The 23,178-nt window shown below is 42.1% G+C and overlaps 1 protein-coding gene across 1 annotated transcript; it reads right to left on the minus strand.

Moving 5' to 3' along the window:
- Positions 1-4,087: 4,087 nt before the first annotated feature.
- LOC101730463 (vomeronasal type-2 receptor 26) lies at positions 4,088-13,601 on the minus strand. Its single transcript, XM_031891783.1, has 4 exons — positions 13,293-13,601; positions 10,133-10,357; positions 6,313-6,436; positions 4,088-4,989 (listed from the first exon to the last, which is right to left on the minus strand). The coding sequence occupies exons 1-4, from the start codon at positions 13,599-13,601 to the stop codon at positions 4,088-4,090; spliced, it is 1,560 nt and encodes a 519-aa protein (XP_031747643.1).
- Between the last annotated feature and the right edge of the window lie 9,577 nt (positions 13,602-23,178).

Raw genomic sequence — 23,178 nt, forward strand, 5'->3', positions numbered from 1 at the left:
AGGGGCCAGGCAAGCCAGGGGAGACTTCCAAGGGGGAGGACGCCAGTGAGGGTAAACGCGATGCAGCCGTGGCTAGACCGTTACGTTAGGCGGAAGGAGGCAGCTCTGATTGAGACGGGTTTTAGGGAGGGGTTTAGGATTCCGTTTAAAGAAAGGGGGGGGGAGCTGGTTCTACGCAATTTAAAGTCGGCGGTCCAATACCCAGAGGTGGTACAGCAGAAATTGGATAAGGAAATTGAACTGGGCCGAGTGGCGGGCCCCTTCGATTTCCCTCCCATGGGGAACTTGAGGGTTTCGCCTTTGGGGGTGGTCCCAAAGAAGGAACCCGGCAAGTTCAGACTGATCCACCACTTGTCATATCCCAAGGGTGGATCGGTCAACGATGACATAGATAAGGAGCTGTGCTCAGTGTCATATACCTCTTTTGACCAAGCAGTGGCTGTAGTCAAAAAAGCGGGACAGGGGGCGCTAATGGCGAAGGCTGATATCGAATCGGCTTTCCGCTTGCTGCCTATCCACCCTGATTGTCATCACCTGTTGGGTTTATGGTTTGAGGGAGCATTTTTCGTGGATCTATGCCTACCTATGGGATGTTCAATTTCCTGCGCCTATTTCGAGGCTTTTAGCACTTTTCTGGAATGGGTGGTCAGGAGGAAGGCAGGGTACAGCTCGGTGGTCCATTATCTAGATGACTTCCTTTGCGTAGGGCCAGCCGCTTCAGACATTTGTTTCCACATTCTTGATACCCTGCGGGAGGTTGCTGATGATTTTGGGGTTCCCCTGGCGGCAGATAAGACGGAGGGCCCTGCGACCACAATTCAGTTCTTAGGTTTGGAGGTGGACTCAGTGAAGGGGCAATGCCGACTACCAGTTAACAAGGTCACGGATTTGAGGGAAGAGGTCAGGAGGATGAAACAGACTAAAAAACCCACCTTACGGCAAGTGCAGTCTCTCCTTGGCAAGTTAAATTTTGCGTGCCGGGTCATCCCAGCAGGTAGGGTGTTTAGTAGAAGATTGGCTCTTGCAACAGCGGGTGCTACTGCACCGCATCACCACGTGCGGTTGGGCCACGAGGTGAGGGCTGATTTGAGGGTGTGGGAGGTGTTCTTGCGCGATTTTAACGGCGTGGTCCTGTTCCAGGCGCCAGAAGCAACGGCACAGGAGATTCAGCTCTTCACAGATGCGGCAGGTAGCGTAGGTTTTGGCGCGTATCTGGCAGGTCAATGGTGTGCGGAAAAGTGGCCCCCGGAGTGGGAGAAGTCTGGCTTGGTTAAGAACCTGGCGTTTTTGGAGCTATTCCCCATAGTGGTAGCCATGTTTGTGTGGGAGAAGGAGCTGCAGAACAGAAGCATAGTTTTTATTTCAGACAATATGAGCGTTGTACAAGGGATTAACAACTGGTCTGCCTCGTCCCCACCAGTGCTGCGACTGCTGCGAGTCCTGGTACTGCGCTGCTTTAGGCTGAACATCCGGTGCAGGGCACGGCATGTGGAGGGAGTAAAAAATGTCATAGCTGATGCGCTTTCTCGCTCTCAATGGGAGCGGTTTCGGCAGGTGGCGCCAGAGGCAGAGAAGGAGGGCTGCCCTTTCCCGCATCATCTATGGCAGCTGGGGAACGGAAGTTAATGGAGCTGGTGGAGAAGTCAGTGGCCAAAACAACTTGGGCGGCCTACAGTAAAGTATGGGAGGAGTGGAAGCAGTTGGAGCTTTGGGCTGGGGGTTTCATGAACAACACAGACCGGAGGGACGCATTGATATGGTATGTAGTGTGGCTAGCCGAGGGGGGTAAGTCGGTGGCAGTGATCGAAAAGCGGATGGCGGGTTTGGCCTTTTTCTTTAAACTGGATGGGATGGAGGACCTGACAAAAGAATTTATTATCAGGCAGGCTTTACGGGGCCTCAAAAAGGGGAAGGTATCAAGGGACACTAGACGTCCTATTTCCTTTGAGCTACTGCGGAAATTACAGACAGCACTGCCTCAGTGTTGTAAATCTGAGTTTGAGGTTTTGCTGTTCCAGGCAGTTTTTGTATTAGCCTTCTTTGGGGCATTCCGGGTGGGTGAGTTGGTAAGTGGCAGCAAAAAGGCACCAGGGGGTCTCAGGACGGAGGACGTGATGGTTCTGGAGTCTGAAGTGCGGATCCGGCTTCGAAGGTCCAAAACGGATGTGTGGGGAAAAGGTGTGGACATCGCCTTGTATCGATTGGATGGCAGTGTGGTATGTCCAGTGGGGTGCATGATGAGATACCTGGGGATACGGCCCAAGCTGGGGGAGTTTTTGTTCATCCATGGGGATGGGAGCCCACTGACACGCTTTCAGTTTATTAGTGTTCTGCGGAGGGGTTTGCAGGAGATAGGAGTGCAGCCGGCTGACTTTGGCACCCACTCATTCCGCATAGGTGCAGCAACTGAAGCAGCGCGGTTGGGGTTGGGTGATGATACGGTGATGAAAATTGGCAGGTGGGAGTCCAGACGGTTCAAGAGCTACGTACGGCCAGCACTGCTGGTGTGATGGGTGGTAAAGTTAAATTTAAAAAAAAAAAAAAAAAAAAAAAAAACCCTTTGATGTTGGTTGGTATATGGGGAATACCATGTACCATATGCTATAGTGTTTGTGTTTACGTTTGGTTTTCCTTGAACAGGTGGCAGGATCACAGTTTGGCTGATTGGTCATTCCTTCATCTATCGAGCCGGAAGGAGAGCTGCAGTTAAAAAACCTGGGATGCAGCTGGGCTTTCCTGAAGGCAAGGTGGGAGTGCACTGGTTTGGTGTTCGAGGTATGCGGTGGAGCGGGGTTTGGTCCACCCTGCTTCAAAAGGTGAAAGCCGGGAGGCGCCCGGACATTTTGGTAATACATGCCGGAGGGAATGATATGGGGTTAGTTCCGCAGAAGGAGTTGGTGGTGGCTATGAAAAATGATCTGGATAAGATACGGCAAATGTTTCCAGATATAGTTATTGTCTGGTCAGAGATGGTGCCGCGGTTAGAATGGAGGCATGCCAGAGATAGGCAGAGGATCGAGAGAAGCAGGGGCAAGGTAAACAAATTGTTGGCTGCTTATGTAAGAAAGTTCCAAGGGGTGGTGGTGAGGCATAAGGTCCTGGAGGGGAGATTGCCTGGTTATTACTGGAAGGATGGGGTCCACTTGTCGGAAGTGGGGACCGACTTGTTCAACTTGGCACTTAGTGAGGGAATTGAGAGGGCCCTAGGGATTCTGGTTGGCGGGTCATGGCGTGCTTGAGGAGTCAAGCAGTCATGCCTGTGGCGGAGGGTACCTTACTCTGTGCCCCCAGGGGGAAGTTTAAGGGGGGTACTTGACAAGGAGAGTGTAGCCCGGTAGGCCTGGGGTCCTGACCGGAAGGCAGTTAGCCTTGGTTTAGGGCTGGGGAAAAAGGAGGCAGGAACCAGGCGTTACATTTGGGCTCAGGGTCAGTCCCTTGGAGGCGAGTAAGGATTGTTGGTTACTGTAAATGTTTGTTATACAAACGGTTTTGTTACTGTTACAAAATGTTAATTGATGTTAAGTTTTATGTTAATAAATAAATAACTGCGGCCTTCTCTCCCAGCTACTGTGTCTATGTGCGTTGTTTGCAAGGAAGGGTTAGAGGTGTGGGTTTAACTAGGGGAAGGGGTAAGGGTTGCAGGCTCGACAATGCACCTGTCATGGGTCTGAATGGGTCTGTAGCATACACCTACAATTATCCTGCCTGCTGCTTTGCAATCTGGCTATGCATAAAGATGATTATAGATCCAGCAGCCCAATATATTTTTATTGTAAAGATAGAAGGCTGCAGCAAGTACTCCAGCTCTAAGGGGCATGCAGTTGTGCTAGTTAGGGCCCCATAACATAGTATTAAATCACAGGTTTTATAATTATGTAGTAACATGCTGCATTACAAACAATAAAATACAAGGAAGATATTTGCTTTGATATTTTATCCTCTTTTCTCACTAAGTATATGCTTTGCCTAAAGCATCAGCCAAGCCAGAGAATAACTTAATATAATAACATTTGTACAAGGTATTATTGATATAGAATTTGCAGTCTTGTATTAAAATGCCCATTGAATCACCCACTATAATTCATGATTATGCAATTCCCCTTTTCACAAAATCTCTAGTGTTACATTCAGGTTTTACAAGTATAATATAGCACTTAGGGATAAATATACAGCCCAGTAGTGCCAGGCTAGATGCCAGGATTGCAAATATTTCCACTGCCACAACATATTTGCCCTTAGCGCTCATGTAGGCTGGAATAAAAGAGACCCACACGCTGCAGAACACCAACATGCTGAAGGTGATAAACTTGGCTTCATTGAAAGTATCAGGCAAATCCCTTGCAAGGAAAGCAATGATGAAACTGACAGAGGCCAGAACCCCAAGGTATCCCAGGACACAGTAAAATCCAATCAATGATCCTTCATTACACTCAGCAATTATCTTCCCAACTTCATCTTCCATGTTATACTGTGGGAATGGGGGAGAAATTCCCAACCAACAAGCACAAATAACAACTTGAACAAATGAGCAGAATATTACGATAGAGACTGACACTTTGGATCCCATTAAGTTCTTTAACTTGCTTCCTGGCTTGGTGGCATGAAACACAATGACTACTGTAATGGTTTTGGCCAAGATGGAAGAAAGGGAAATAGAGAAAATGATGGAAAACACTGTCTGTCGGGTCATGCAGGCTAATTTAATAGGTTGGCCAATAAATATTAAAGGACAGAGGAAGCACATCTTGAGGGAGAAGAGGAGAACGTAGCTGAGATTTTGGTTATTGGCCTTAACAATAGGTGTAGTTCTATATTTATTAAATACTGCCATAACCAAACATGTGAGAAAAAAGAAAAATATTGATGAAAAAGATATTGACATCGCCAATTCTTCTTCATATGATAAATATATAATGACTTTATCCAAACATGTATCTTTTTTTGCATTGGGCCACTGGGTTATGGGACAAGTAATACACCTTTCCATATCTGCAAAGAGAGATAAAGAGAATCATAAACTCCATAACCATAAGTTCATTTAAATAGTTCTTAATTGCATTGTTAAAATTACAGTTACATTTATGAAGCTTTAACACCCAGTGATTGGTATGTTTCACAAAAAGCTACTGGACCCAATCAGGACCCCAGTAGTTAAAAAACATGTTCCATGAGTGAACCATTATCTAAACTGATAGATCAACACTTGTATCATTTAGTGCTATGCTTAAAACTGTACATAAAGGAAAGTGTGAATGTACTATATGTTACTTTGTCATCTCTCTTTGGAAAGATACAGATGCAGGCAGTGAGTATTTCACTTGGGGATTATCATGCCTGATGGAAAATCCCTGATGGCCTGTGGGTCTGGTATCAAGTGTATTGGATCATGTATACCCACCTTTATAAAGATTAAGTGATTAGGTGCCCTGTGCTAAGAGACATAGAAGGAAGGTGGTATCTGCCCCACAGACAGTAATATCTAAGTGGGTGCATAACATACAGAAATAAATAGGAGGGTAAAAAGGTGGTGCTATACTCAAAGGTCTGGCAAGATTGGACCAGAAATTGTTCTAGTAGTAGGAAGTATCTGAGTTAAGGAGATAGCACTGGCTACGGATGGTTACAAAAGTGTGGATTCAAAAGGAAGAAAGATGGAGTACACAAGAACACAACTCAAGAAATGTAATGAGGATTAATTATCCTAATACCTCAATAATAGAGCAAAACTCCTCCACCTGTATAAAGATCCATTAGTTGTAAGTACTGTAACTTCAAGAGGTTGGAATAGAACAATAACATTCAATAAAATGAGAATGGCAGAATAATAAGTTCAACATAAAATATGCCTTTTAATCCATCAGCCATTAAAATTGGGCTTCAGTGTTTTGTCACTGTAACACTCTAAGCTGACTTGATCATGCAACATTTTTTTATATTTATAAAGGCGGTGCAGCCCTCCCCAGTCAAACTACATAAAGTCATGATGAAACCTTTATATAGTGACTACAAAGTCTGCCCATTACACAATTTAAAGAATGTATACTATGTAAATCATGAACTCTCCTATCTGCCTGAGATACAGCAACATGTTGGTAACCATTACCTTTGATGTTGCTCCCAGGGGTGCAGGTCATCAGGGCCAGGTTGGTTTTGGTCTTGTTCAGGTCCTAATGGAGTTGAATCTAGAAATTTGAACCTACTCACTATCAACTTCCTTATTGATAAATAGACTACAGAATATAGAATTAACACTACTCATTCTCAGTATTAGCAATCGTTGCTCAATACTCCTATTTGTATCACTAATTTTACCTGTTACATTAGTTATCTGGCCCTCTGGGCAGGGGATGCAGTCATAGCAACAAGCTGGATATCCCGCTTTAGATGTCTTTCTATATCCTGCAAGGCAGGTTTCACTGCAGGCTGAACGTGGGGTCTGTAATTAAAGAGCAAGTGAGTAGATTTGACTTGGACAGTTATAGAAAGAGTTACCAATGATATAATAGTACAGGTATCGGACCCCTTATCCGGAAACCCGTTATCCAGAAAGCTCCGAATTACGGAATGCCCGTCTCCCATAGACTCCATTTTAATCAAATAATTCAGAATTTTAAAACTGATTTCCTTTTTCTATGTAGAAATAAAACAGAACCTTGTAATTGATTCCAACTAAGATATAATTAATCCTTATTGGATGCAAAACAATCCTATTGGGTTTAATTAATGTTTTATTGATTTTTTAGTAGACTTAAGGTATTGAGATCCAAATTACGGAAAGACCCCTTATCCGGAATACCCTTGGTCCCGAGCATTCTGGATAATGGGTCCTATACCTGTATATATAAAGTGGGCTAGACAGAGGGCACAGAATGCAGCTTTCCTCCAGGAAGAAATGGTCTTGTCATAGGATAATTTCCTGATAAAATGGCAGTTATGAAGATGATTACCTTGGCTTTTAATGCTTTGGAATTTATGGTAACTTTGAATCTAGGGGGCCCATTCATTAAAGCACAAATTTTTATTTTGAGAAAAAAAATTGTATTTTTTCTAATTGATAGAACTTTTCGTGATGACCGCAATAATATTGTTAAAATTGCACGACTTTTACATGGTTTTCACGAAAAAGTTGTAATTTTTGCAAAGACTACAACAATTTCGGAATTCATTCAAGCTTTGGTATCGTGACTTTCCTTGGGCCAGGTTGGAGCTGCAGAGTGCCATTGAGCCCTATGGGATACTTTCCTTGGGCCAGGTTGGAGCTGCAGAGTGCCATTGAGCCCTATGGGAGACTTTCCTTGGGCCGGGTTGGAGCTGCAGAGTGCCATTGAGCCCTATGGGAGACTTTCCTTGGGCCGGGTTGGAGCTACAGAGTGCCATTGAGCCCTATGGGAGACTTTCCTTGGGCCGGGTTGGAGCTGCAGAGTGCCATTGAGCCCTATGGGAGACTTTCCTTGGGCCGGGTTGGAGCTGCAGAGTGCCATTGAGCCCTATGGGAGACTTTCCTTGGGCCGGGTTGGAGCTGCAGAGTGCCATTGAGCCCTATGGGAGACTTTCCTTGGGCCGGGTTGGAGCTGCAGAGTGCCATTGAGCCCTATGGGAGACTTTCCTTGGGCCGGGTTGGAGCTACAGAGTGCCATTGAGCCCTATGGGAAACTTTCCTTGGGCCAGGTTGGAGCTGCAGAGTGCCATTGAGCCCTATGGGAGGCTTTCCTTGGGCCAGGTTGGAGCTGCAGAGTGCCATTGAGCCCTATGGGAGACTTTCCTTGGGCCAGGTTGGAGCTGCAGAGTGCCATTGAGCCCTATGGGAGACTTTCCTTGGGCCAGGTTGGAGCTGCAGAGTGCCATTGAGCCCTATGGGAGACTTTCCTTGGGCCAGGTTGGAGCTGCAGAGTGCCATTGAGCCCTATGGGAGACTTTCCTTGGGCCGGGTTGGAGCTGCAGAGTGCCATTGAGCCCTATGGGAGACTTTCCTTGGGCCGGGTTGGAGCTGCAGAGTGCCATTGAGCCCTATGGGAGACTTTCCTTGGGCCGGGTTGGAGCTGCAGAGTGCCATTGAGCCCTATGGGAGACTTTCCTTGGGCTGGGTTGGAGCTGCAGAGTGCCATTGAGCCCTATGGGAGGCTTTCCTTGGGCCAGGTTGGAGCTGCAGAGTGCCATTGAGCCCTTTGGGAGACTTTCCTTGGGCTGGGTTGGAGCTGCAGAGTGCCATTGAGCCCTATGGGAGGCTTTCCTTGGGCCAGGTTGGAGCTGCAGAGTGCCATTGAGCCCTATGGGAGACTTTCCTTGGGCTGGGTTGGAGCTGCAGAGTGCCATTGAGCCCTATGGGAGACTTTCCTTGGGCCGGGTTGGAGCTGCAGAGTGCCATTGAGCCCTATGGGAGACTTTCCTTGGGCCGGGTTGGAGCTGCAGAGTGCCATTGAGCCCTATGGGAGACTTTCCTTGGGCCGGGTTGGAGCTGCAGAGTGCCATTGAGCCCTATGGGAGACTTTCCTTGGGCCGGGTTGGAGCTGCAGAGTGCCATTGAGCCCTATGGGAGACTTTCCTTGGGCCGGGTTGGAGCTGCAGAGTGCCATTGAGCCCTATGGAAGGCTTCCAAAATCATGCATTGAAGTTCAAAGCCTGAAAGGTTTTTGCGCCGTTTATCATTCGGATGTAAAAAAATTTTCATGACATTTTCGAACATCAGACATTATCGTGGTTACTCTGAATTTTTTCCAATCGTGCTTTTAACCACCCAAAATTTGTGCTTTCATGAATGGGCCCCTAGGTGTAGTTCCTTAAATACATAGAAATATACTGTTAGGGGCATATTTATTATGCTTTGTACAATGAATTCATCAAATAAAATGGCGTAAAAAGCTGTGTAAAATAAATGAAGATCGCCGCTTGAATGCCCGATTTTATGTAAGTTCCAGCAGAAGAAAAAAAGCGTAAAAAATTACACTGATTTTACTCCGGTTTTTACACAGCGAAGACTGCCGATTAATGGCAAATTTTCTCACTGTTTATTACACAGCATAATAAATATGCCCCTAAATCTTTCATTCAATATGGCTGCAACATATAATAACCCTCCAATGGGGAACCCATTAATGTGTCCAATATGTGGATCAATATGCTGAGACATAAGCCAGAGGTAAATATTGACATGATTTGGAAGACCTAGCTATAAAGCAGATTGAATACAATCATTGAAGTCAACCCTAAATTTCCAGTTTTTACCAATAAGAAGTATAAAACAACTGGACATGATTGATCTTCCTCTTATCCCATTGGTTTCTACTTGCAGGCTCTGTTAGCGCACTCCTCCAGTGAGGGAAATAGTATTTTGGTAAAAGGTGCCCTAAACTATAATGTGCTCAACATGCTCTCCGTTTCACACATTTTTTTTTTTTTGTAACTTACAATTTTTATTGAAAAATTTGGGGGGTACAGAAAGGAAGAAGGGAAAGGGTTAGCAGTTTCACTTCCGCAAATGAACAAAGCACAGTAAAGCATTTTATATCATTGTTTATACATTTGTCGTCTGTTACAGTCATACATTGAGAAAGAAAAAAAAGGGACAATAGAAGGGGAGTATATGGGTCGGGGGGGGGGGGAAGATGTTTAACCATAGATTAAGGGGAGAGGGCCCCGGGGGGCTTTGTCTTATCTATATAGGAGTACACAGGTCTAAGTTTGTGTTGGCTGTACGAGTAGGTCCCAGGGTGACCATATTTTTACGCACAGTGGAGTTCTGTTTTGCAGCCGGGCCATATAATTAACATTTTGTTTTACTTCTGAGAGCGAGGGGATATTGGTCGTCTTCCATTTGGCTGCAATGGAGATGCGGGCCACCGAGAGCACCTGGTTGTCTGTTTCACACATTTTTTGTCGTTTCGGGAATCTTTTGAAAGATTTGTGAATTTTTCTGTGAAACTGGACAGATTCGCTCACTACTAATCACAACATTTATTTAAGTAACACAAAAGGTGACAATGATCTAATTAAATGAAGGAACATGATATGACATGGTCAACCATCTGAGCCAAATGTCAGTATGTATTTACCTTTCCTTGTAATCTTAAGACATCAATGGCATATAACAAGTATCATTAAGTATCAAGCATCAGTAACAAGTATCTCGCATTACCTGGCTGAACGCTGGGCTCCACCTTATCAGGTTTCCATTGACTGTTAATCCTTGGGAAGCGTTTTGATGGTCATAACTCCCGACTTTGATACTATGAAGCGTTTGGTTAGAGTAAATCGCCCAGTTAAGAATGTCATACTTGGCATCGATTCTTCGATTATCATCAATAGTCAGTTTCTCCCCTCCGCTATTTGTGAATTTGATATGTTTCAAATATTTATGAAGCTTAACAGAAAAGTAAGTTATCAGAACTGACCTGTACATTTTTACAACAGTTAAAAAATCTTGTGATTGTGCAGTTTGCAGCCAACAAAGCAATTGCTGATAAGCCCAGCAATGTGTGTCTGTAATATTAATCTAGTTTTAAAGATCTAATTTCCTTAAGCTTACATTTTCTAATAGGAAAATACTTTTCGTTAATTAAACCTACCTCCCAAGCTTCAAGATAATTTCTTTTGGCCTTCATTTTGTCTAAATGCATATGATGTAAGGCGTGGGCCAAGACATATACAGCATTATATATACTGTAACTGTTATAAGAGAGTTCCTCATTGAACCTTTCATATTGGATTATCTCATTCCCTGTACACAGGTGAACGTAAAGAGTGGCATTCCTAATATAACTACATTGGAAAAGTTCAAACCATGCTTTTAATATAAAGATATCATTGGGGTACAGGTCAGGCTTTATGCTTGAAGTGAATTCCTTGAAGCCAGGAATTGCCCCTTTATGTGGAGTAAAAGCCAGACTGCCATTGAATGGATCAAGCCCTTTAAAATAACGATCATTTCCAATCAAAACATCCCACTGGGAGGAAATGATCCACACCTTATCTGATACTGGAAACAGGTACAATATATCTTGTAATATATTAACATAATCTCTGTCACCATACAGAATAATGACATTGGTTGAATTAATCCTTTCTGCTATTTTATGTGCAGCTTCTTTGGATAATTCACTTTGACTAAGAAATTCTAGAAAGGCCACACATATATAATTCCTGGTGAGCTCTTCCAGCAGTAATTGGCTGATCTTCAAGCCCAACTCATCATTTGGAACCAGTATCCCCACCCATGTCCACGAAAAATATTTTATCAACTTAACAATGGCCAAGTACTGGAAATCATCACTGGGCACGGTGCGATAAAAATAGGGAAACTGGATCTAATCACTTAGTAATGGGTCCAGGGAACTAAAGCTGATCTGAAATAATAGTAGTAAAACATATATACATAGTTACATAGGGTTGAAAAAAGACCAGAGTCCATCAAGTTCAACCCATCCAAGTAAACCCAGCACACAACCTATACTTACCAATCTATACACTCACATACATAAACTATATATGCTGTACAACCCCACTAATACTAACTATATGAGTAATAAGAGTGCATTGAGTCAATAATTACACATTTTAACGCTTACAATAGGGAAAAATAATAGGCTCTCTTACCAATGAATAGGCAGGGTGTAAAGGGCTTATTACCAGACCTGGCCAGACGTGCAATGTGCATGGGCTCTAAGGGCATGATCCCTCATATCTAATGTTCTTGGGTTCTTTCAATAATTTGATATAACCATTTAAAAACAAATTTGTACCTATTGCCTTGAACCAATTGTACCTGTAACTGTGAAATGTGAAAGAGGCACCTATTACCACAGAACACACTCACTTTGTAAAAAGAAAAGAACTAAGTAACAAATCCCATCCCATGACTTTGATTAACTCTTAATATATCTGCTGTTTTAAAACAAATACTATGTGAGAGGGCTGCTTCATACAAGGCATGCATTTAAGTAAGCCATTAATCATTATCTGTAGGGATTCATGTGGACAAGCAAAAACAGTTATATGAAATGGAATGCTGCAGATACACTAACCCCCGTATATATAAAAACCATCACAACGTTTACCCAAGTCCATTAACTAAACGCAACCAATAATATGTTTGCTTTTAAAGAGGTGAGCAATAAGTTCTCTCTGGTTATTATAGGTGTTTGGACCTGTTGCAAACTTACATAACCCCCAAAAGCTAAGTGGGGTTGCAGTGGGGCTGTAACTCATTAACCTATTTCATATATCATCAACTCTTTCTGGGCTAACAATAAACTAAATTAAAAAGAAACATAGCATGAACCAACAAACCCCGTAGCTCTGTCAGCGGGGGCCTCTGGCACCCACGGGAGGGGTGAAGTCAGGATCAAGGAGGAAGGCCGCTTCCAGCGAGTCCGAGCGAAGTACAGATGCAGGATAATCCAATAGAGAGGCCAGGTTCAGGCAAAGGTCACTTAAGGCAGGCAGCAAGGTTCAAGGTCAGGAACAGGCAATTAAACAGCAACAGGAAAGCAGATGAGAATATTAGAGACCCAGGAACACAATAGGTATGTTGAGCTATACTCGGGCATTGAACCTGGGTCTCTGGCGTCCTTTTAAGTTTGAATTTGGCGCCATAGTGTGTGACGTCATCGCGCTGGCGTCCTTGCGCCCACGTGGAGCCCTGGGCGCCGCCATCTTGGATTCGCCGCGCCGGGAGGGAGGACGCCGCCGCACGCCAGGTAGGGAGCGTCGCCGATCCATGACAAGCTCACACAAAGATAGACTTATGTCAAGGGAGTTAAGGAGTCCTGGGGGATATACACTATAGGCAGGTCCCATTCAATTCACTGTGCTTGCCACCAAATCAGGAATTAAAAATAACGTGTAGAGATAATAGCTAGTTAACAAAGGAACCTGTTACTGATCCCCTGCTCTATTAGTAAGGAGGTGGTGTTCAAACCTAAATAATGACTATTTTAGGGATTTACCTGTGTGTACAGTACAACCCATTACCAATCAATTGACAGTTAGCTCTGATCAGTTGAATGCAGGATGCCAAAAGAGGTAAAATCTGACTGGTTGCTTAGCTCTTGGTTTTATTGCTGGGTATAATTTGCCACTGTTTTGTATAAGACTCACCTTGTACAGCTGCAAACATAACCATATGTTAAGTTACGTTAACCTAAGTGCACAAGAACTGGAAAGTTATTTTTGAGGCAGGGATAATAATTTATTGGATAACATAACTTTATCCAGTAAAACTTTTTATCAGCAATGTTTTATGACAGATCCTCCTACTTTCTGTAGGTCCTGCATAGTTTTTTACTTTGTTGATTTACCTGTGGGACCTTGTAAATCCCAAACATCCTGGCAAACAGTAAGGTCAGTCTTGTGGATATTCCATCAACAAAAGCCACCAAGTTATGTGAGAGCCCACAACGATAGTTGGGTGTTGGTACGTTTCCCCCAGATATAATGTCCAGCATTCCACTTATTGCTCTTTCTTCATTTAAACAATTGTCTACAATATGGAACCCAAGGGTGATATTAGGCAGCAGATCCGGATTGTTGTTAATCTCGTTGATAGCAAAGACAAAGGCCAGAACATTCTGGTAGTTCCAGACATTAAAACTGTCAGAGAAGTTCATAGAGTATTAAGTTCTACACTGTGCCGCATAACCCACCCATTTGTCCTTTGTAGTGAATTGTATTCCTTCACTAGACTATATTGATCTATAACAATTGCATCTGACTTTATATACAGTATTAGTAAAATGCAATGTATTTCTATATATTTGTAAACCAGCATACTGTGCTGGCTGGAAGATCTCTCTATCACCATGCCAGTGACTGATCTTAGGGGAGAAGAATTATTCAGACTGTAAGGCCACCAGAATATGTTCTAACATAGATGCTAAAGTGCACCATTGACCCATAGTAATTAATCAGACCTTTGCTTTCATGTAGGTAGACTATTTAAGTTAATTATGTTAACATTATTAATCAGCTGTAAATGAGACTCGCTGCAATATAGCACAGAAATACACTTGAGGACTCTAGATCCCAATACATTTAAAGGAACAGTAACACCAACAAATTAAAGTGTATAAAAGTAACTAAAATTTAATGTGCTGCTGCCCTGCACTGGTAAAAGTTGTGTGTTTACTTCAGAAAGTCTACTATAATTTATATAAATAAGCTGCTGTGTAGCCATGGGGGCAGCCATTCAAAGGAGAAAAGGCACAGGCACATAGCAGATAACAAATAAAACACTATTGTATTCTACAGAACTTATCTGTTATCTGCTACACAACCTGTGCCTTTTCTCCTTTTTTCCAGCTTGAATGGCTGCCCCCGTGGCTACACAGCAGCTTATTATATAAATTATAGTAGTGTTACTGTAGCAAACACACCAGTTTTAAAAGTGCAGGGCAACAGTACATTATATTTTTATTACTTTAAAGCTCTTTCATTTTTTGGTGTTACTGTTCCTTTAATATGAAAAACCATAGAAACCAGACAGAATTGTAAATTTTATGCCAGGCAGAAAAAAAAAAATAAAGAACAGAAATTATTCAGACTAACCCCCATCCCCAAGAAAAGAAATTAAAAAAAAAATCAGTAAAATGAAAAGTCGTTTTAGAATAGATGTGAAGCTGAACATTCATTTCAAGAACTCTCCCATAAACTGTTAGTGTGACTTTGCATTTCAGTAGGTGCACTATATTGGAGGTCTACATGGTAAAAGGCGACCTACAGTACCGGGTGAATTTGAGATTCTACATTAGACTGTTGGGAACTTGTTATTGAACTCTGCAGGGTTAAACAATAGGGCAATAGCAGATAAACACACAAAGAAGACTGCTTTGGGTTGCTGGAAGCTTTATAGCAGCAAACCCAGATAGGAGACATGTAAGGGAGAGAATCCATTGTGGCAGAGCAAAAGAAAGAATATTACTGAAATGTTTACCTTTTTTTTACCAATAGGAGTACAATTCTACTGCTGATATTTATGCCTATGATAAAATGTTCTATTCCCTTTACTCACTTGTTGCACCCTTTTTCAGTGGCACTCCTTTGGAAGTCTCTGAGAAAATTCAAATAGCATGTATTTACAGTAACAATGCCTGCAATAATGAAATCTCCATCCACATGATAATGAGGAGTGAAAACAAGATTAAGAGCACAGCCATGATTGCTTTGGCCTTGAGCAATGTCAGGAAGCAGCAGAAGGATTGTTAGGAAGAAGCAGCACATATCATGCAATCAAGAGTCCGAGCGGAATATTCTTAACCAACCTTTAGTTTGAGGCACTGTAAATAAAATGAGAAGCAAATGTACAGTGCCTCGGAACATAATCCAGAACATCAGGTATTTATGCACTACCCACACAACTAAAGGCTGACAGTTGTATAATTTGTGGCACTAAAATACATGAAAATTATACACTGAAAAAAGTTAAGGCCTGTAATTATTTAATTATACTACAAGACCAGTTGTAAAACTTGTTTTTATAAACAACATATCTAGAACTAAAGGGCTATGTTGTGTATGGTGCAATACTGGATCATGCAGCAACCTTTTGCAAAAGTTTAAAACTTTTGGAAAGTTTTAAAAGTGTTAAAGATATGCACAAAGTTCCCTGTTTTATGTACTTTGGGTGTTTTCCCTGCCATGGGGGCAGAAGGTAGGTGGCAAATAAGTATCCCAATGACTGACCCCTAGACTGAGCTGCATGGACCTCAGGAAACTCCAAACAACTTTCTCTGGAGTTTTATCTGGAACAAACTAGTTTAACAACAAACCATACTGAATCACAGAGGTTTAAAAATATATCAAATACAAAGTCTTTATTTTTCATTGTTGGAGACAAGGAATGTTGGAATACCCAGACAAAGGCACTAATATGGGTAATATTAGCAATGAATACAGGAATTGGAACTGTGCCACAGTTGTAGAAATAGTTTAAGCCCTCTTCAGGTCTTTAGGCCCAGGAAGAAGACCTCATCATGGGGCATAAGGACCCAGAGAGAGACAGGGTTTAGAGCCAAATGCATGGGGTGGGCCAGTAGTGGTTGTAAAGGAAATCCACCTGCAGCATCCATCCATAATCAGAGAAACAAAGAACAACAAAAAAGGGAAAAAGCTGCCAGTAACACTGACTGGATTTCTGTGAGAGGCTGTGGTGTGCTTGGCTTGGGAGAAGCCTAGAGCTCCAGCCATATAGAGAAAGTGTACCTGCCATGTGGGACTAACTGCCTCATCCAAAGGAGAGATACTCTAGGGCAGGTAGCACTACCTGGGGTAGAAACACATAGCCAAGGACTGAACTGAGAAATTGTATTGTCTGTCCTAAGTGGACTGTGGAACTGTGGCTCTTAAAGAGACTGTGCTAGGTTTTGGATAGATCCCATATATCCCTAAAGGTCCCCATACACGGTAAGATCCGCTCGCTTGGCGAGATCACCAAGCGAGCGGCTCTTCCTCCGATATCCCCACCTACGGGTGGGCTATATCGGGGAGCTTGAAGTTAAAAAAAAAATCAGATCGTATGTATGTATGTATGTATATCTTTATTTATAAAGCGCTACTTATGTACGCAGCTCTGTACAGTAGAATACGTTAATACAAACAGGGTGTTTATAAGATAATAGATAAATACAAAGTATAATAATAAATACAGATAAATACAGCAGCAATAAGTTAAAAGTCGAGGACACAAGAGGAAGGAGGTCCCTGCCCTGTAGAGCTTACAATCTATATGGGAGGGTAACTTACAGACACAAATAGGCAAATATAAGTGCTGTAGGTCACAGTGGGTGACACTACAATATAAGTGCCAGTTCCCAGATCAGGTGCTGGGTGAGTGCTCCAAAAGGGAGTCTTTAAGTTTAGTTTTAAAAAGACTGAGGGAGGATTCTCACCGGAGGAAATCAGGGAGGGCATTCCCAATGTAAGGGGCAGCAAGGCAGAAAGGTTTAAGGCGGGAAACAGCAGTAGTAGTGGGGGGCGCAACCAAACGATTGCTCTGCGAGGAACGAAGAAGTCGGCCGGGAACATACGGAGACACAAGGGACAAGATGTAGTGAGGAGCAGAGGAATGGAGGGCTTTGAAGGTTAAGAGAAGAAGTTTGTAGGATTTTTTGGTTTAATAGGAAGCCACGATAAGGACTTTAGCAGGGGAAGGGCCTGAACTCTCCTGGATGAGAGGAGGAGAATTCTGGCAGCAGTGTTTAATATAGACTGTAGGGGGGAAAGATGGGAGTTAGGGAGGCCGGTTAGTAGCAGGTTGCAGTAGTCCAGTCGTGACAGGATGAGAGCATGCATGAGCAGCCTAGCTGTTGCAGTAGAAAGAAAGGGACGAATTTTTGCAATATTGCGTAAGAAAAAGTGACAGGTTTTGACAGTGGAGTTAATATGGTCAGAAAAGGAGAGACAGGAGTCAAAGATCCCCCCCAAACAACGCGCCGAATCGACGGGGTTGATGAGGGTGCCATCAATAGAGAAAGAAAAGGGGGGGGGGTAGGACCAGGCTTAGGCGGAAAGATCATTAGTTCAGTTTTTGTTAGGTTGAGTTTGAGGTGGCGTTGGTTCATCCAGTTAGAGATGGCCAGGAGGCAGTTAGAGATTTGAGTCTCAGTGGGGCCAAACAATCGGATTATGTAGGCGGCACTGGGGCAGTCGGTTCAGGGACCGCATCAACGAGCCGATGCGGTCCCTGATCCGACTGGATTTTCTAACCTGGCCGACCGATAGCTGGCCAATTTCAGGCCAGATATCGGTCGACCAGCCCGCTCGTTTCTGCCCCTACACGGGCAGATAGGCAGCTACAATCTGCCCCTGTATGGGGACCTTTAGGCAGGGTTGCTGTTATTATAATAAATACTGCATGTTATTCTCTTTATATAAATGTAACCCCTATTTGGCTGTAAAACAGTCAAACCACGGCTAGTATAGGGTTTAGAGCATGGGGTACATGCTCTATTTATGTTCAGTATACAAAATACAGCATTTCTAATGATTTTTAATTTTAGACTTTAGTTGTCCTTTAATGGCACATCCAGCAGCCCCAGTATCAATTCATTAGAAAAAATAAAAGGTTGCAGCAAGTACTCCAGTCCTAGGGGGCATACAATTATGCTAGTTAGGACCCATCCATGGAAAACATTGTGTCCATGGGATTGGCAGTGCAAGCTGTGCTCTTCACCTTATTTTAGGTTAAAGATCTGGACTCAGTGCTGTCTGGCAGGCAGAAGTACAGTGCCCCCCTGCATCTTCTGCCCCCTGGCACTCCTTAGCCTGTGTGCCTCTTCTCTTGTCTGTGTGCCCCCCACCACCTACTCAATCCATGCAGTAATGCATTTAGATCAAAGCACAACTTTATTTTAGGAGCACAAAGAGCTAAGCCCCAGGGTAATGGTAAAGATGATAAAAATCTGTAAAAAGGACAAACTCAAACTCAGAATGAGCACATTGCACATTTATTGGGTATACAGGTTTGTATTAGAGATAGGCATATGTTGTATTGGAACCTGAAAATAGTACAGGTATGGGACCCGTTATCCAGAATGCTCGGGACCAAGGGTATTCCGGATAAGGGGTCTTTCCGTAATTTAGATCTCCATACCTTAAGTCTACTAAAAAAATCAATGAAACATTAATTAAACTCAATAGGATTGTTTTGCCCCCAATAAGGATTATTTATATCTTAGTTGGCATCAAGTACAGGTACTGTTTTATTATTACAGAGAAAAGGGAATCATTTAACCATGAAATAAACCCAATAGGGCTGTTCTGCCCCCAATAAGGGGTAATTATATCTTAGTTGGGATCAAGTACAGGTACTGTTTTATTATTACAGAGAAAAGGGAATCATTTAACCATGAAATAAACCCAATAGGACTGTTCTGCCCCCAATAAGGGGTAATTATATCTTAGTTGGGATCAAGTACAGGTACTGTTTTATTATTACAGAGAAAAGGGAATCATTTAACCATGAAATAAACCCAATAGTGCTGTTCTGCCCCCAATAAGGGGTAATTATATCTTAGTTGGGATCAAGTACAGGTACTGTTTTATTATTACAGAGAAAAGGGAATCATTTAACCATGAAATAAACCCAATAGGACTGTTCTGCCCCCAATAAGGGGTAATTATATCTTAGTTGGGATCAAGTACAGGTACTGTTTTATTATTACAGAGAAAAGGGAATCATTTAACCATTAAAAAAACCCAATAGGGCTGTTCTGCCCCCAATAAGGGGTAATTATATCTTAGTTGGGATCAAGTACAGGTACTGTTTTATTATTACAGAGAAAAGGGAATCATTTAACCATTAAATAAACCCAATAGGGCTGTTCTGCCCCCAATAAGGGGTAATTATATCTTAGTTGGGATCAAGTACAGGTACTGTTTTATTATTACAGAGAAAAAGGAAATCAGTTTTAAAATTCTGAATTATTTGATTATAATGGGAGACGGACTTTCCGTAATTCAGAGCTTTCGGATAATGGGTTTCTGGATAAGTGATCCCATACCTGTACAAATTACTGGTGATGAATTAATATATTTTTATCCTTTTTTTTAATAAAGTCTCTAGTGTTACATTCAGGTTTTACAAGTATAATATAGCACTTAGGGATAAATATACAGCCCAGTAGTGCCAGGCTAGAAGCCAGGATTGCAAATATTTCCACTGCCACAACATATTTGCCCTTAGCGCTCATGTAGGCTGGAATAAAAGAGACCCACACGCTGCAGAACACCAACATGCTGAAGGTGATAAACTTGGCTTCATTGAAAGTATCAGGCAAGTCCCTTGCAAGGAAAGCAATGATGAAACTGACAGAGGCCAGAACCCCCAGGTATCCCAGGACACAGTAAAATCCAATCAATGATCCTTCATTACACTCAGCAATTATCTTCCCAACTTCATCTTCTATGTTATACTGTGGGAATGGGGGAGAAATTCCCAACCAACAAGCACATATAACAACTTGAACAAGTGAACAGAACCCTATAAAAGAGACTGAACCTTTAGATCCAATGTAGTTGTTTAACTTGCTTCCTGGCTTGGTAGCATGAAACACAATGACTACTGTAATGGTTTTGGCCAAGATGGAAGAAAGGGAAATAGAGAAAGTGATGGCAAATACTGTCTGTCGAGTCATGCAGGTTAATTTAATAGGTTGGCCAATAAATATTAAAGAACAGAGGAAGCACATCTTGAGGGAGAAGAGGAGAACGTAGCTGAGATTTCGGTTATTGGCTTTAACGATTGGGGTGTTCTGGTATTTAGTAAAAACTCCCATAACCAAACACGTGAGAACAAATAAAAAGACTGATACTGAAGTCATTGATGTACCCAGTGCTTCTCCATAAGATAAATAGATAATGTATTTATTTACACACTTTTCTTTCTTCTCATTGTGCCACTGGGTTTGGTGACATTTGATACAGACTTTCATATCTGCAAAGATTGGGGGGGGGGGGGATGAAAGAATAAGTTGAAGAAGAATAAATGAATATTGATATGTACTGTATATATAAGATGAAAACAAAGCTAAAGGTGGCCATACACGTGGCGATCTGACGATGTTTCGTACGACCATCGGTCGCACGAAACATCGTAAGATCCGCCACACACCATTCAGGGCTGAATCGGCAGGTAAGGAGGTAGAAACAGTAGGATTTCTACCTCCTTCTGCCGATTCAGATCTGAAGGGAGAATTTTGGTCAGGCGCCTTCTATGGCGCCCGATCAAAATTTTCCAGCTGGTCCGATCGGCGAGTCGGCCGATATCAGCAGCTTCCTGCGATATCGGTCAACTCACCGACATACCATACACGCACCGAATATCGTACGAAACGAGGTTTCGTACGATAATATCGGTGCGTGTATGGCCACCTTTACCATTGGGTACAACTGCTAAAGAAAACAATGGAGAAGATTGCTCAGAAGTGCATTTCTGGCAATTTTATGGGGATTGTTTGGTTCCCCCTTAAATAATGAATTATTATTTTTATGATTAAATAATGAATATATGAAAAACTGTTACTAAAATATAAACTACTAATACTTACTACCAATACTAGGGGGCCCATTTACTTACTCACGAACGGGCCGAATGCGTCCGATTGCGTTTTTTTCATAATGATCGGTATTTTGCGATTTTTTTCGGAAAATTATCGCGACTTTTTCGTTACCAATACGATTTTTGCGGAAAAAAGCGAGTTTTTTGTAGCCATTCCGAAAGTTGAGATTTTTTCGTATCGTTAAAACTTGCGCAAAAAGTTGCGATTTTTTCGTAGTGTAAAAACTTGCGCAAAACATCGCGCCTTTTAAGTTTTAACGCTACGAAAAAAGTGCAACTTTTCACGCAAGTTTTAACGCTACGAAAAAATCGCAACTTTCGGAATGGCTACGAAAAACTCACGTTTTTTCGCGCAAATCGTATTGGTAACGAAAAAGTCGCGATAATTTCCGAAAAGTCATAAAGGCGCCGAAAAAATCGCAAAAAATACGAAAAAGTCGCAAAATGTTCGTTTTCCAATCGGAATTTTTCCAATTCGGTCGGAATTCGTGTCTTAGTAAATCAGCCCCTATAAGTAGGCAGACAGTTTCTACAAAAAGATGTTGTTAATATGTAGACAAAACACGATTTGTGTGTCTGAGCTTGTGTATTACAAATCTCCAGTGATGAACGAATCTGTCCCGTTTCGCTTCACCATAAAATTTGCGAAATGGCAAAAAATGCATTTGTTGCGCAATTTTTTTGTCGCCAATGATTTTTTTGTCGACCGCGTATAATTTTTTTGTCGCCCACACTTTTTGACGCGACTGCGCCCAATTTTGATGCGACCGTGCCCTTTTTCCATGCAACCACGCCCTTTTTTTGACGTGACCGCGGCTGATTTGACGTGCGACAAAAAAATTCTGCATGCTGAATTTTTCCCCGCTGAATTTTCACTGAAGTTTCGCAAAACAATTCGCCAATGGCGAGATGCAGAAATTCGCTGTGAATCCATGCCTGGCGAAAAAATTCACTCATCACTACAAATCTCCCATTACTGCTCCTGGTTTGTCTTTTTCAGGCATTTTAAGGTAAATAACAGTATGGTTATATTGCAATAACTCGGTATGGCATGACAATATGTACTATAGTGGTCATAGGCTATTATGAGAGTTTAGATGAATGCCGTTGTTATATATGGTGGGGCTTCAATAAATCTATAAGTATTGGTGTATTTTCTGTATCACATTTATTGTTTGGATATAAATTTTTTTTTTCCTCTTCTTTGGAATGCACTTTAAACATGATTGTAATTAACTAAGGAATTCACTAGTCACGTTGTATTTTTTATTGAATGAATTTAGAATTTGATTAGAATTAATTGAGGTATACTTATTTGTATTAGAGATCTTTTTATATGATGATGTACTATTGATAACCAAAGCTTGAACACATTTCTCCTACTTGCTAATTAGTAATTATACACATCATCTTGGATGAACTACATGCTACTGTTTTTTTAATTATGTATTTTGATTTTAAATAAATAAATTGATTGATTTTATCACAAGTGGTGGTTTCTGAGCGCCAACTCTTAGGGGAGACTGTCACCCCTTAGCCTGTGTGCCTCCTCTCTCGTCTGTGTGCCTCCCACCACCCACTTAATCCATGGAGTAATGCATTTAGACCAAAGCACAACTTCATTTTAAGAGCACAAAGAGCTAAGCCCCAGGGTAATGGTAAAGATGATGTTGAAATCTGTAAAAAGGACAAACTCAAACTCAGAAAGAGCACTTTGCACATTTATTGGGTATACAGGTTTGTATTACAGATAGGCATATGTTGTATTGGAACCTGAAAATAGTACAGGTATGGGACCCGTTATCCAGAATGCTCGGGACCAAGGGTATTCCGGATAAGGGGTCTTTCCGTAATTTAGATCTCCATACCTTAAGTCTACTAAAAAAATCAATGAAACATTAATTAAACCCAATAGGATTGTTTTGCATCCAATAAGGATTAATTATATCTTAGTTGGGATCAAGTACAGGTATTGTTTTATTATTACAGAGAAAAGGGAATGATTTAACCATTAAATAAACCCAATAGGGCTGTTCTGCCCCCAATAAGGGGTAATTATATCTTAGTTGGGATCAAGTACAGGTACTGTTTTATTATTACAGAGAAAAGGGAATCATTTAACCATTAAATAA

Source organism: Xenopus tropicalis, chromosome 8, assembly GCF_000004195.4.
Source record: "Xenopus tropicalis strain Nigerian chromosome 8, UCB_Xtro_10.0, whole genome shotgun sequence".
Taxonomy (NCBI): Eukaryota; Metazoa; Chordata; class Amphibia; order Anura; family Pipidae; genus Xenopus; species Xenopus tropicalis.

Excerpts from the sequence above, each read along its gene's own strand:
- LOC101730463 (XM_031891783.1), bottom strand. The coding sequence starts at position 13,601 with ATGAACTTCTCTGACAGTTTTAATGTCTGGAACTACCAGAATGTTCTG. Across the intron at positions 10,358-13,292 it reads GGATTTACAAGGTCCCACAG|CTTCATAAATATTTGAAACA; the intron begins GTAAATCAACAA and ends TTTTCTGTTAAG. Across the intron at positions 4,990-6,312 it reads CCAGATAACTAATGTAACAG|ATATGGAAAGGTGTATTACT; the intron begins GTAAAATTAGTG and ends CTCTCTTTGCAG.